Source organism: Athene noctua, chromosome 20, assembly GCF_965140245.1.
Source record: "Athene noctua chromosome 20, bAthNoc1.hap1.1, whole genome shotgun sequence".
In the NCBI taxonomy this organism is placed as follows: domain Eukaryota; kingdom Metazoa; phylum Chordata; class Aves; order Strigiformes; family Strigidae; genus Athene; species Athene noctua.
In genome coordinates, this window is record NC_134056.1 from 1816011 (window position 1) to 1828302 (window position 12292).

The 12292-nt window shown below is 39.4% G+C and overlaps 1 protein-coding gene across 8 annotated transcripts in view; it reads left to right on the forward strand.

Moving 5' to 3' along the window:
• DENND1A (DENN domain containing 1A) overlaps positions 1-12292 on the forward strand; it is a 214570-nt gene that overhangs the window by 182525 nt on the left and 19753 nt on the right. For 2 of the 8 annotated variants that reach the window (XM_074923588.1, XM_074923593.1), the window contains one exon: positions 9894-9953. The exons of 4 other annotated variants lie outside the window; for them this stretch is intronic. In XM_074923588.1, coding sequence (XP_074779689.1) covers positions 9894-9953 — 60 coding nt within the window. The remainder of the gene's footprint in view (positions 1-9893; positions 9954-12292) is intronic. 2 more of the 8 variants (XM_074923590.1, XM_074923592.1) reach the window with 1 other exon arrangement.

Here is a 12292-nt window from a genome sequence, read left to right on the forward strand (position 1 = left end):
TTAAATAAGAGACCAATTCTTTTTTTTGTTGTTGTTCTGTACAAGTATTCTGCTTGCTAGAGAAGAATAGCTGTTAAAAGATAATAAGGGATATGTCCATTTTCCAGCATTTTAAATCATGTGGGTTGCATGATCTTGATTTGAATTCCAGTATTAGGCCCACAGAAGGCTCAATGTAAAGCTGACAAAATGACCAGTTAAAAAAAAACAACCAAAAAACCAACAAAACCCACACAAAATAGTGTGGCTTTTTTCTTTATATTTAATATTGCATTGCTGGATTTTCCAGTATTTTAAATGAAAAATATATGTAGTTAGTTCCATGTTGACAATGTCCTTGAGGATTTGACAGTGAGATTTTCCAGCAGTTGCTCTTCGTTAGAATCCTGGTGGTGTTTAATAAGGCAGCCAAACTGCTGGCACCTTCGGTTCTTGTTTGTTCTCCGAGGGCTCGGGGCTGCTGCAGTAAGCACATCGACCAGGGCTGATCATTACAAGGGCGTACGCCACCATGAATAAAAATGTCACACGTTTTCCCATCTCACAGCGGTACAAAATGTCAGTCCTGTCAAACAGACATTGCAGGTAGCAGCGAGCAGTCAGTACAAATTGGGAAGCCAAAAATTCCCCCAGCTTTCTGATATTCTTCATCTGAAGCAGAAGAAAAACAGTTGTTAACCTATTAGCTGTGATTTTAAACTCTGCTGAGATAGTAGATGGATAGACTTTAACACATGGGGATAAATATATTCCTGGGGTCTGGGATTTTTTACAACATGTCTCTCCACCCATGTACGTTGAGAAACAGATAGAATGAAAACAAACCACTGCAAAATATGCCTCATTTTGGCAGAAGTCCTTTGGAAATTTGAACATCATCTCAGTGAGATTCTCTCTCAAATCCTTCCCTGTTTTATCTCTGTGAATAGTTCTAAAGAAAACTTCCTTGCTGTTTTGCTAGTAATCCAGAAATGGCATAGTTCAATGAGTCAAGGGAATTTTCTTTCATGGTCCTTTCATCATGTGGTAACATAACAGACAATCATGTTTTTATTCTCTTTCTGTACGAATGAAAGTTCTACTGCTCTCAGGCTAAGGCAGCTTATGCAATGTAGAGTCCCTAGGATATGTTATTTTCTGGGTGTTAGATGTGCCTTACCACTGTGAACATAGCTGGGTGTTCATGGAGTTATCCATCTAGGACTGAGGCACAGATGTTGTCAGCGCAGGATTCTGCTGTTACTGCAGGGTCCAGAAAAAATCTGGTGCAAAAGATCAGGTGCAAAGGAGGTGACAAAATATCAAAGAAATAACGAAAATGGTACAAAGTCACCAGTGTTTGCCGTTAAGGGGCAGGGAGAGCAGGTAACATGGGCTACAGTGGTCTGTCTGAAAGTGGCTATCTCAAAGAAATTTGCTGAGAAGTCCATTCTGTAAGTAGAAATTAGTTTTTTTTTCTCTGACACCTTCTCAGAAAAAAAAAAAAAAAAGGTGTATGCGTTTAAGCTAGTGCATCATTGCAAATTACCCGCTTACCCAAACGGCACTGATTGCTGAAGCAAATTGGAAAAGGAAAGCTCAGCAAGGAACAGTCCTCTCAAAGCACTGGGGAAACAGAACGGAGCAGAGAGAAACTGGATTAAAAGCGTGCTGGCCTGCTCCTGGCTGCCTGCAGCGTGAGTCTGAGAGTCAGCTAAGGCCTCGCTACGAATAAACAAAATAGGAAGCAAAGCGTGTGAGGCTTTCTGAACCAGAATGGCTCTAGAGTGAATTCAGTATTTTTTGTGTTCTGTGGGAAGATACCTCCTATGCGCAGCTTAGCTCACAGTGGTTTTCAAACCCTGGTCTGCAGGCACCTGGGAGCTGGTAAATAAGAGGCTGTTGACAGTCGTCTCCTTTGGAAAATGTCAGGAGTCTTCAAACTGCAAAGTGCTGAATAATATCAGTTTAATAGCGAGGGGTGGTTTTTTTACAGTGTTTTAGAAGAACTGAATGCATGTATAGATGGGAGGAGGTCAGGGTTTATTTTCAACTGCACAGCAGATAAAAAGTGAAATAGAAGATCTAAGTGGTCGCAATCTCAGATTGTGTTGGTATCATCTTTTGTGGGTTTTGTGCTGCTTGCTTGTGTAGTGTATGAACTTTCCTGTCACTGGAGCTAGGAAGTAATCAGAAGTCTTGACAGGTCTTTAAACCACAGATACCATTACAAGTTAACCACTACTACATAATATTCCTCCCATCAACATCATATAAGAACACATGCTACTTCGGGGCATGGCCTGAATATGTCTGTCTGCTCAACACTTACTGCACACATTGAAAAATATATCCATCCAGTTCTCAAAATTCTTCCTTTTTCCTGTAATTGCAGATGAAAGAAATAAGATACCTTCAATTCTACAGCCAGAGGGTTTATTATTTAAGCCATGTGTTTTTAGAATAGCATTGGCTATAAACAATAATAATCCACTGTAGTGTCAACTGTGGATTTAGGATTTTCTGTCCCTGACACTCTTCCATAACAAGCAGATTATAAGACATAGCCAAGAGGCCCATTTGCTTCATCCTGGTGGAATCTTTTAACTTGACAAGATATACATGATCCTGATACCATGCTCCTGCTTTCATTCTTGGTTTTAGGAGAGGTCCACATCTGGTTAATACCGCATAAGTCCTAGATTTAAAGCAAATTGTGTTATGTTGTGTATTAGGATATTTAATATTTTTTGAAAGTTAGCTATTCTGGGATTGTTTGCACAGTATGAGGTTAATGGGTTTTATTTTATTTTTTATAATTTTTGTAATTTATAATATTTTTTATTAACCTCAACACTGCCAGATGAGGATGAGTTATCAGGGCTTCGTGTCTGGATGCACCATAAAAAGATATTTTTTACCTGTGGAAGACTTTGTCTCGGCCAGGAGAAGAAGCGAAGGTGGACTGTAGACTTTGAGAAAACCCCTTTCTTCCCCTTTAGTAAAGAGTGAGTTTCCTGTCAGTGAGTTTGGGATGGACCTGTGCATCTTCAGCAGTGTCCCACAACACCAGGTAGGAGTCGGATGCCTGAAACAAAGATCCTTATTCAGTATTAGGGAAAACAGGAGCTTATAGGCACTTACCTTTCAGTTCCTTCTCTTACTGTATACTTCTCTGTTATGTAACAGAAGATTCCTGGCTAGAAAGGTAAGGAGAGTAGTCCCTGTTTTTCTCATTAAACTAATCAGAGTGTTTAATTGTGGCAATCTCTGCCCCTTTCACAGTCTTGGCACAGCTACATCGCTACATTTTTGCCAGATTCATTCTACCTTCCCAATCTACAAATATGGCTTGAAGAATGAGGCATCCCTTAAAACATGGAGATTATTTTTATCACAGGACCCAGCAGATTTCTGTTGAAGTATTTCAGAGTGTAAATTAAAAATATATGCTGTAAAGCATACACTGTTCTTGTCATCCCAGTTTGTGAGCAGTACATATGGGAGTATGTAAAAAGTAGTGTGCGCGCTGTGCAGGGATCTGGATGGATAATAAAACAGCTGCCTCATAGATTCCATCTGCTTTCTGTACTGAATCTTTTTAGGTACCATACATTTTTCAGTGTTGTTATTTTCTCCTTTTTTTTTATTTTTATTGAGTATTCAGTTAAGGTCCAGCATATTCTTCCAAAGTCAGCACTTCAGATCTTGTGCAGCACGGTGGGTTTGAGCACGGGTACGTTCCGGACAGTGCATCTCTCGCTCCCATGTCTGATTGTCTTTAAAACGTACTAGCAGTTTTTAAACCAGTCCTGAATTTCTGAAGGAAATAAGATGTTAATTTAGAAAAGCTTAGCTTTGGAAATTATTAGAAACACCCTTCACTATCAATTGAGAAAGAGAAATGCTTTTTTTCTGTATCTACTGACAAACCAGATTTCATGTAGTTGTGTTTCCTTTATTTATTTTTTTCTAGTTGCACTTGTTGCTGCAAATGAAAGAGCACCTCTAATTTACTCATAAAGTCTCTGTTTTGAATACTGTTTTTTTTAAATCTCAACAGACATCCACAATTAGTTTGAGACAATATTCTGCTCACAAGCTGTTGCCTCACAGACCAGAAATTATCTTTGTAATGTTTTCTCTAGTATAAAAAACCCTAAACAGCTGTATTGTGAAAGTTCCTTGGATATATAATAGCTACTTTGTGAGATGTGGGATCTCTAATTTTTAAATAGGATTTTTACAGTGTAAGAGTGAATGTAAGATTTTTCTTCCTCCAGCATCTCACAGCTTAAAATCACTTGTCTGATAATTAGTAAAACAGTGCCAGATCTGCAGTCATAAAATTGGCTTTCTGCAAATTTTCTGTCTTGTTGCTTCAGAAGTATTTAGAACAAGACAATTAAGGAAATATCTAGAATAAAAAGGTATGCTGGTAAACAGCTATTGGTAAGAAAGTGCTAATTTAGACATTTCTCCCCTTGGTAAACTATAGTATATACATTAAGGAACATACCTAGACTAGCAATTTAACAGCTTTTAGCAATGTAGCCACGTGCTGTTTTGTACCCATTTGTCCTTACAGCACAGGTAATTAAGTTGATATTCCAACACAGCTTCCCCTACTGACCTTTTAGAAACAACGTGTTTTGCTGCATTAACAAATTAACTTCAAATCAGTGGCTTTTCCAGTAAATATGGTCTTTGTATAGTTTGAATATACTTGCTTATCCCATTCTGGTGACAGATATTAACATCGACATTAAAAATGAAGCTCTGGTAAAGGGCAAATAACTGTTACCTCCTGGTGGACCTCCACATCAGTTACTCCTCACTGCCCTTTGCCTGTTCTTTGCTATGCTTCACAACACTGATTTGAGCCACACTGTTTCCCTGTCCATATTTAATGGAGAGAACACGCTGCTGTGAATATGTAGCTTTGTCTTACCATGGTATTCAGATCCTTTTAGGGTTCAGAAATGTAGTATGTGGGGCAATGCATACAAGGGCTCAAAATGAATCTTATTTCTGGTAGCACTTGAGTGGCTAAGGTGGATTTGAATCTGAGTGTTGCATCTGACTGTGTTGTTACAAGTACTGAGGGTCCCGGTTCTGAGAATTAACATGATTCCTGTTTAAAAGACACAAAAGTTTCTACACTTTTAATCTTTTCTCAAAGCAGCATTTGTTTGTGTATTTTTTGTGGAAACACATTGAATTATTTTTTGATCAGAGGTGAAAGCCTAATCATATGTTCTATTTAAATCTTGGCTGGAAAAAATAATCCAGTGACGGGATAAAGATGTGAAATTATTAGCTCCTGTGAAGGAGCGGTTCAGCCAGGAGATCTGCCTGTAACCATCACCCAAAGAAAACGGCCTCTGACTGATCAGTAGCATCAGGAAATGTCGGACAGAGAGGCCCTTTGTGTACAAATGCCAGCTGACTGTGTTCTCCTGCTGTGCCAAACCCCTTTCTTCGCTCCAGTTTTTGTAGTTAACTCAGCCACTCTGTGCAGTTTAGTATTAACCTTAACCCCCTTAGATCTGGAGGTGGGACCAGTTGGTTTCCTTCAGCTCAGTGCATGGATGCAAAGCACCTGCCCAGGCCAGCTCTTAGGAGGATCGTGTCACTTCTGGCGCTGCCGGCCCTGCTCTGGGAGCAGATGCACGTTATGCCTAGACCTGAGCATCCTTGATAATGAAACCTCGGCATTTGTCTTTCTGCTTGTTCAGAAAACATGTCAGGATCTCATTTTAGGAGGGTATTTGGCTGTGTTATAACTCCTTTCCCTCACCAGCCCTGCTCTCCTGCCCCCTCCCCGGTTTGTCATTCCACACACTGTATGTGCTGACCCACATATAAACAGAACCGTGATAGGAGAGAAATCCCACCTCTGGTCTGTACATCAAATAGCTGCTTCTAGATTTTTCCTTCAGGAACAGGGCATGTGTCTGTGGAACTATTCTCTTCAGAGAGTTTTTATGTGGTAGTTCGCTTATTCGCCTGGAAGTCCCACTGTTGTCTTCTCACCTGAGTTTGCATTTCAGCTTGAAGCTCTTGGCTTATACATAAATATACAGGGTAATTTTTATTTTCACTTACACAGAACTAAAATGATACTAGCACAACATGTGCCCTAGCATGTGCTTGTTCTATCCTTGGGAAAACGAGAGCATTCTGTCTGAAATCTTCCTATGATCTAGAGACAGAAAACACTTCCTCCTCTCCTTCCTTCCTTCCTTCCTTCCTTCCTTCTCCATCGAACTGAATTCTGCATTTCAGAACTTTGACCAAAAAAGAGCCAGTTGTAACTTTTGCTGGAGCGTATCAATCCTGCTACTTGTATAGACTCACGTTGTGTGTCATGTGTCCTGTCCACTTGCAGAGAAAAGTACCAGCTGTTCTGGAGGAGAAACAAGAAACTTTTCAGTAGGTAGATGCAGAACTTTAACTACTCACTGAGGAAAGCTGCTCAAGATGCTGATGCAACAGATGACAGAGAAAAAGCAGCTATCCATCCTTCCTTTCACTTGCAAATCTTGTGGCAAGGTCATGAATTTTAATGATGATTATTTTTTTTTTTAAAGGTAGATCCATAAGGAGTTTAGATTATGACTCTTCAAAGCTATGGATTTATCAGTAATCTGTGGCTGGAATAAATTCCACCTGGAATTCAAGATGTCAGTCTGTGTGGCATTGATTTGTCATGTGATAACTTCAGTAAGAGAAGAGTTCAGTCAAGGAAAAGTAAGTTTGGAAGAGCAGCAAGATGAATCAATGCTGATACCAGTAGAAAGCTTGGTATAAAGGAGAGTGCTGGGAAGAGGTGACTGCTGGTGTGACATCACACTTGAGCTTATGGTTTTTAGATTTTGTTTAAAAAAAAAAAAAAAGTCTATCTGAATTGCAAATAATCAAGTAAGGAAATATCTTTTAAAAAATCTATGTCACTTCACAATCCGCAAATAAAATGGAAGCTGAGGTAACCTCAGTAAGTGTAGATAACCCATATATATCTCATAAACCTTGAGAAATTCTGTCTTCGGTATACCTTGGTCCTGGAATTGAGTAATTAAATGAGAATCACAGCTTGTGTTAAAAAAAAAAAAGTTTCTGACCCCCTTGAAATGAGAAAAGAATTGAGAGCAACATAGGCTTGCACTTATCACTCAGAGACGAGGAGAGAAAAACAAAGTTTATATAGGTTTGGATTCTAGGCTAACATCATGATGTTTTAAGGTGTGACCTGTAATTGTTGGTCAGTTAGGACTAGAAGGAGGAAAATATTAGTGCTGCGTGTGGTTTGGCTACAGGCAAGGAGTATGCAATGCGATGATAGTTCTGTTGAACTCCTTCACGTTGGACTGGAATATCTAATGCTCTTTCGTGTACTCAGACTCGTGTGCGGATATTCTTCTGTTCACGTTAGTAATTCAGGTGCAAGGGGTACCCGTATTGGTGACTCTTAACACAAAGCATAGTTTTCAGATAACCCCCAAGTATTGAAAAGTTTGTTTTATTGCCATTGTCTAGTCGAACAGTGATGTGTCAGATAATTAACAAATCCTGTCACTCGATTTCTCAGGGAAATAGTTTTCCTCCAGCAAGTATGTGGGTGGGTAAGTACAGTTCAGTTGTACGTGTCCTCGCAGTGACTATAATCAATGTATTGACTGTCTTGCTGGGGGGTAATCCTCAGCTACTGGCTTGTCTGTCTGTCTGTCTTCCTCTCTGAAGGGCCTGCTTTTTTCACACTTTTTTCAGAAGCTTAAATAATACTGCCACCAGTTCATCAGCTGATACTGATGATGCTACAGTCTTGTAGTGTTTCCTCAACAATTACCCTGGCTTTTGCTATAGAAAGGAAGAACTGGTTCCTAAATCAGAGACGACACTGCTAGCCATGGCTTTAGGAAAATACTTGAATTTCCCATCTAAATAACCTACTTGAGAATTTTCTAGTGTAGAAATGTTCACAATTTCTAGGTAAGTAAAAAGAAAAAACAGACAAGTATACAAGCAGGAAGCATAAAAATTATTTTTTAAATAAATTAATAATAATTACATCTTGTTTTTTCTGCTTCATTAAATACTTTCCCTAAGTTGCTCAGTACTAAGTGAGTGCTTTTTAATAACTAGAAAAGTGAAAAATCTCAGATTTTTCAGCTGTTTCATTATGCTTCTGAAACGTAATGGAAAATAAGTATGTTATATTACGTAACGGAAATTAAATATATTGTAAGACCGTGCTCTTGGCCTGAGCAGGTAAGATGGGAAGGTACACGTCAGCATAACTGAGCTTCTGTGACTGAACTGAGTACTGCAAGGACAGAAAATAAACAGTTCAGCCAGGCTAATGGCAGCCACCTCAGGCCGCCAGCCTGTCCTTTATCTCTTTGTTCTCTTTGTTTTCATACTTGCTTTCTTGGAAATTACAGAGGGAAGCGATCCCGTGGAATAATTTTGGCCTCAGCTCTCCATCCCAAGTGTCCTCTTTCTTTTTTTTTTATCTCATACACCCAAAATGCTGAGCCAAGTACGTGTGTGCACTCTGGCACTCCTTCATTAACATGAGTAAGGAGGAATGAACCAATGGGTGCAAAAGTATAATATAATGGGAAATTTGACAGAAAATTCCGAAGAGATGCAATAAGAGAATGAAAATGGTGTGAAAAAAGGTAGGCTGGAGTTGTACTATTACACAGTGTGAGGGTAGTTGCGAGAGAATGTCAGTCTAGAATAAAGACTGCTAGTAAGAAGTTAAGACCTGCTGAGATGTGAATCTGGAATCTTTTTTGGAGAGAAATACAGTAATCTGCATACACTTTCTTTTTCTGTCTGAAGAAGCTGACTCCCACTGCCAGTTCCTATTCCTTCTCTGTACGGCTGATGGTTTTTTGTCAGTGGAAGGCGCCGTGGGCTGGGGCAGTGGTGATCTGGTGAGCAGCTGTCCAGAGACATTCCCGTGCACTTCCCTCCTCGAGTGCTAATACGTGTGCACAAGCTGCCACAGAATACTGAGAACAAGATCACAGCTGAAGTTGTACTTTGGGATGGTTTTATTTAGAATCTCGTTAATTGTCAGTGGATTCCTTGTCTAACAGACTATACCTTAAGATGCCATCTGTGTGAGGAGAGTCATGCTGCTGGCTCAGTCAAAAGCAACTGCATTGGAATAGCTCCAGTGCTGTTACAAAGCAATGAGTTGGCCAACTGCTAATTTAAAAAATGAGACACCGAAATAGCCATCTTAGTGCACTGTTCTGTCTTCATTAGAACTGCTGGTGATGGGGCTTTTAGTTTTCTTTACCACTGTCGTTAAAGGACACACTTTGCTCTCCGCAGTGCATTTAAACCTTGAGGCAGTTCGGTATCTAAACGTGCTCACCTTTAAGTTTATGAAAAGTTTCATTGACTTAACGTTTTTTCCCCATGCTCCTAAATGTCTTTGCTGGTTTGAGGTCTTTACCGTAAGTTTTCACAAGCACTAAGATTACTCTTGAGATTTTAGTGAAAGCTTTTTTTGGATATCGTGCCCTGCAGGATTCTTCCCATTTGCATAAATGTTGTCTGGAACATAGAGGTCCAAGAATCCACCTTGAGAGTCTTTGTCTCAGTAAATTTTGGGTGATGGGGTCTGGAGTGCTGATTGTGCTCCTTTTGGTTTAACAGAAGCTACATTAGGCCTAGGACAACAGGCAGACAGAGCTACCTGTCCTGTTGTGGCACTTTGTAGGTTGTGAGATTTGTGACTGTTCTTAAAACCAAAAAAAGAAATCCTGCATGTTGTGAGGTGAGTATGAAGTTAAGGTAAATCACGTGTTGTCATCCACTCATACTGCTTTTGCCACAAAAATCAGACATGTTTTCATGTAGGTGACTTTAATTTAGTTTCCACTTTGATACAGCAGCACAGACTCCGTCCGCCTCGGCCACCGCCTCCAAAGATACAGCGTTCATCTAGGCCCGTGAGTAGTTGGTAGTTTTGTTTCACTGCCACAGCTTAACACTGCCTGAATTACGCTCTTAGTAGCATTACTAAACCTTGGTAGTTTGAATTGTCAAACTTTGTAAAAAAATCAATGTGTGAATTATGCTCCTAAACTCCCTTCTTCTCTGCTGCGGCACAGCCCGGGGACCTGCATTTATTCTGCTTTTCTTTGACGAGTTCTGCAGCTTTCAGTCAGTTCTTCAGGTAACTGATGCTGCTGTTGCAACATTTGTTTTTACTTTTGCGGTGATTTCTTAAACAAAAAAGTCTTGCTAGGCTGGCATAAGTTTTTAGCCAGTGAGTTTTTGAAGACTTGCACTAAACTCAAATATGAAAGGAAGCAGAAGTCTAAAGAGATTATTCTCTGCAAGTTATGCTTCAAATTAATTTGGGATGCTTAATTTTTCTCCATGGAATAGATGAGTGAATACACGTGAAGAAAACAAAGTCTGTATTTGGGCAGTAGAACATTAGTACCACGTTATGGATCATATACATATATACTTTATGTTCGTTTAAAATGCAAGCTGGGACTCTGTAATTACATAGTATAAAAAATGCAGGCACAGCATTTGGCCGGAGGAAGTGACTCTTCCACAGAAGAACTACACAGAACTCATTGTCGGTGCAAGACCTGTACTGTGTGAGGCAGGGGTGCCTCATCTCGGCAGTTTTTCATTCAAAACATTAACTGTAGGACAGTGGTTACATATTAGCTCTGCCAGATGGCTTTAAAACAGGAGACTTTGCTGGGTCTGCACCAGCGATTTATGGGGTTTTTAGTAGTACAGGAAAGTGGTATCAATTTAGAAGGGGTGTTGTTTTTTGCAACAGCCTTGGAAGGTATTTATTCAGGACTTTTGCTTTATGAACATAATTCCCCGGAAAGGCAAATACATCTTACTCCTTGCTTCCTTATACATACATGTACATGCATAAGAAAGAGAGAGATGCAAGTTTTCAAATCTAATCTTGCTAAAACTTGTTAAAAATATGTTTTGGATGAGCAGGCAGCTGGTTAACAAGTGCACTTGGGTGTGTGTGTTAACTTTTGATCTTTGGTGCATGTTCCTACGTTACATTTCAATAGCATGTGTTTCTTTTCCTCCCTCTTTTTAACTCTTGGGTGTTTAGCTTAACAGAGTCATTTTTATGGATTGCTGCTCTGAAGATTTCTGTTTTCTGTGTTTGAAAGGTAGCACTGACTATACTTTTGTGTGTTCTCTTACATGTAATTGATATGGGAGACCCTCCCAGAAAGGCTACACTAGGAACAAACTTGCCATGGTACTCTGGGGTTCCTGTAGTGCTTCCCAGCCCTCTTGTTTTGTTTGGCAGGTGTATGAGGGCACGTTGTGATTCTTCTGTACAAAAGTTGCTGAACAGTATTGTTCAGATTGAGTCATTTTTTACATCAAAGTCTCGCTGAGACTGTTTAATCTCCCAGCTGTAGTGCATTAATAGTCCTCACTATAATGTGTTTGTGTCAACTGTCTTTGCTCCCAATGTGATTGATAAAAGGTTGGAAATCTAATAATAAAAGCTCCTGTTGCATTCATCTAGCTGTGTCTGTAAGTGGAGCAGAAAATGCTTCATTCATCAAGAGGAAATTCAAGATAAATGTAAATGATTATAATCACTCCCCAAAATATGCTTTGTACCAAATATACACAAATTTGTTGTTCAGAACTGTTATTTGGCTTTTAATAATTGAAACACACATTAGTGTGTGTAAATAATACTTTATGCAGGCTGATTTTCCCTCTCTTAGTCTTGGCATGTATTACAGAGGTGGGTATCGGCAAGTAATTTCTCGTAGGCTTTTACAGGAAGCACTGAAGGAGGCGGCCAGGTCCCTCTGCTTTTCCAACCAAGTTCACAGAATACCTGAACTCCTGAGAAATACTCACTGGTTTTAGGATATATCTGCTACAAGGGGGAATCCACGGGCACTAGTCCTTGCAATATGAGTCATTGCTGCTAATAAAAACAAAAACACAGAGCGAAGAAAGGTTAAGAAACAGAACAGATATCTTCTTTACATTCTGCTGGTTTGGAAATGAGTTGTGGTGGTATTATGAAAGAGAGAGGGTTGTTACTTATAATTAATTGAGATCTGTTTGGATTAATAGTGGCTGTTTGGAAACTTAATTCAATTAGAAAAAGTTAAAATACAGTAATTCCACATGAAGTTGTTGGGGACAATAATAAACACATTTAACTCTTTTGTACTGGATGTTTACCTTTGTTCTTTTGGCCGTGTGCTCATGTAATTGTATTTTTTTGCATTTGATAAGCATTTAACCTTGCATATTT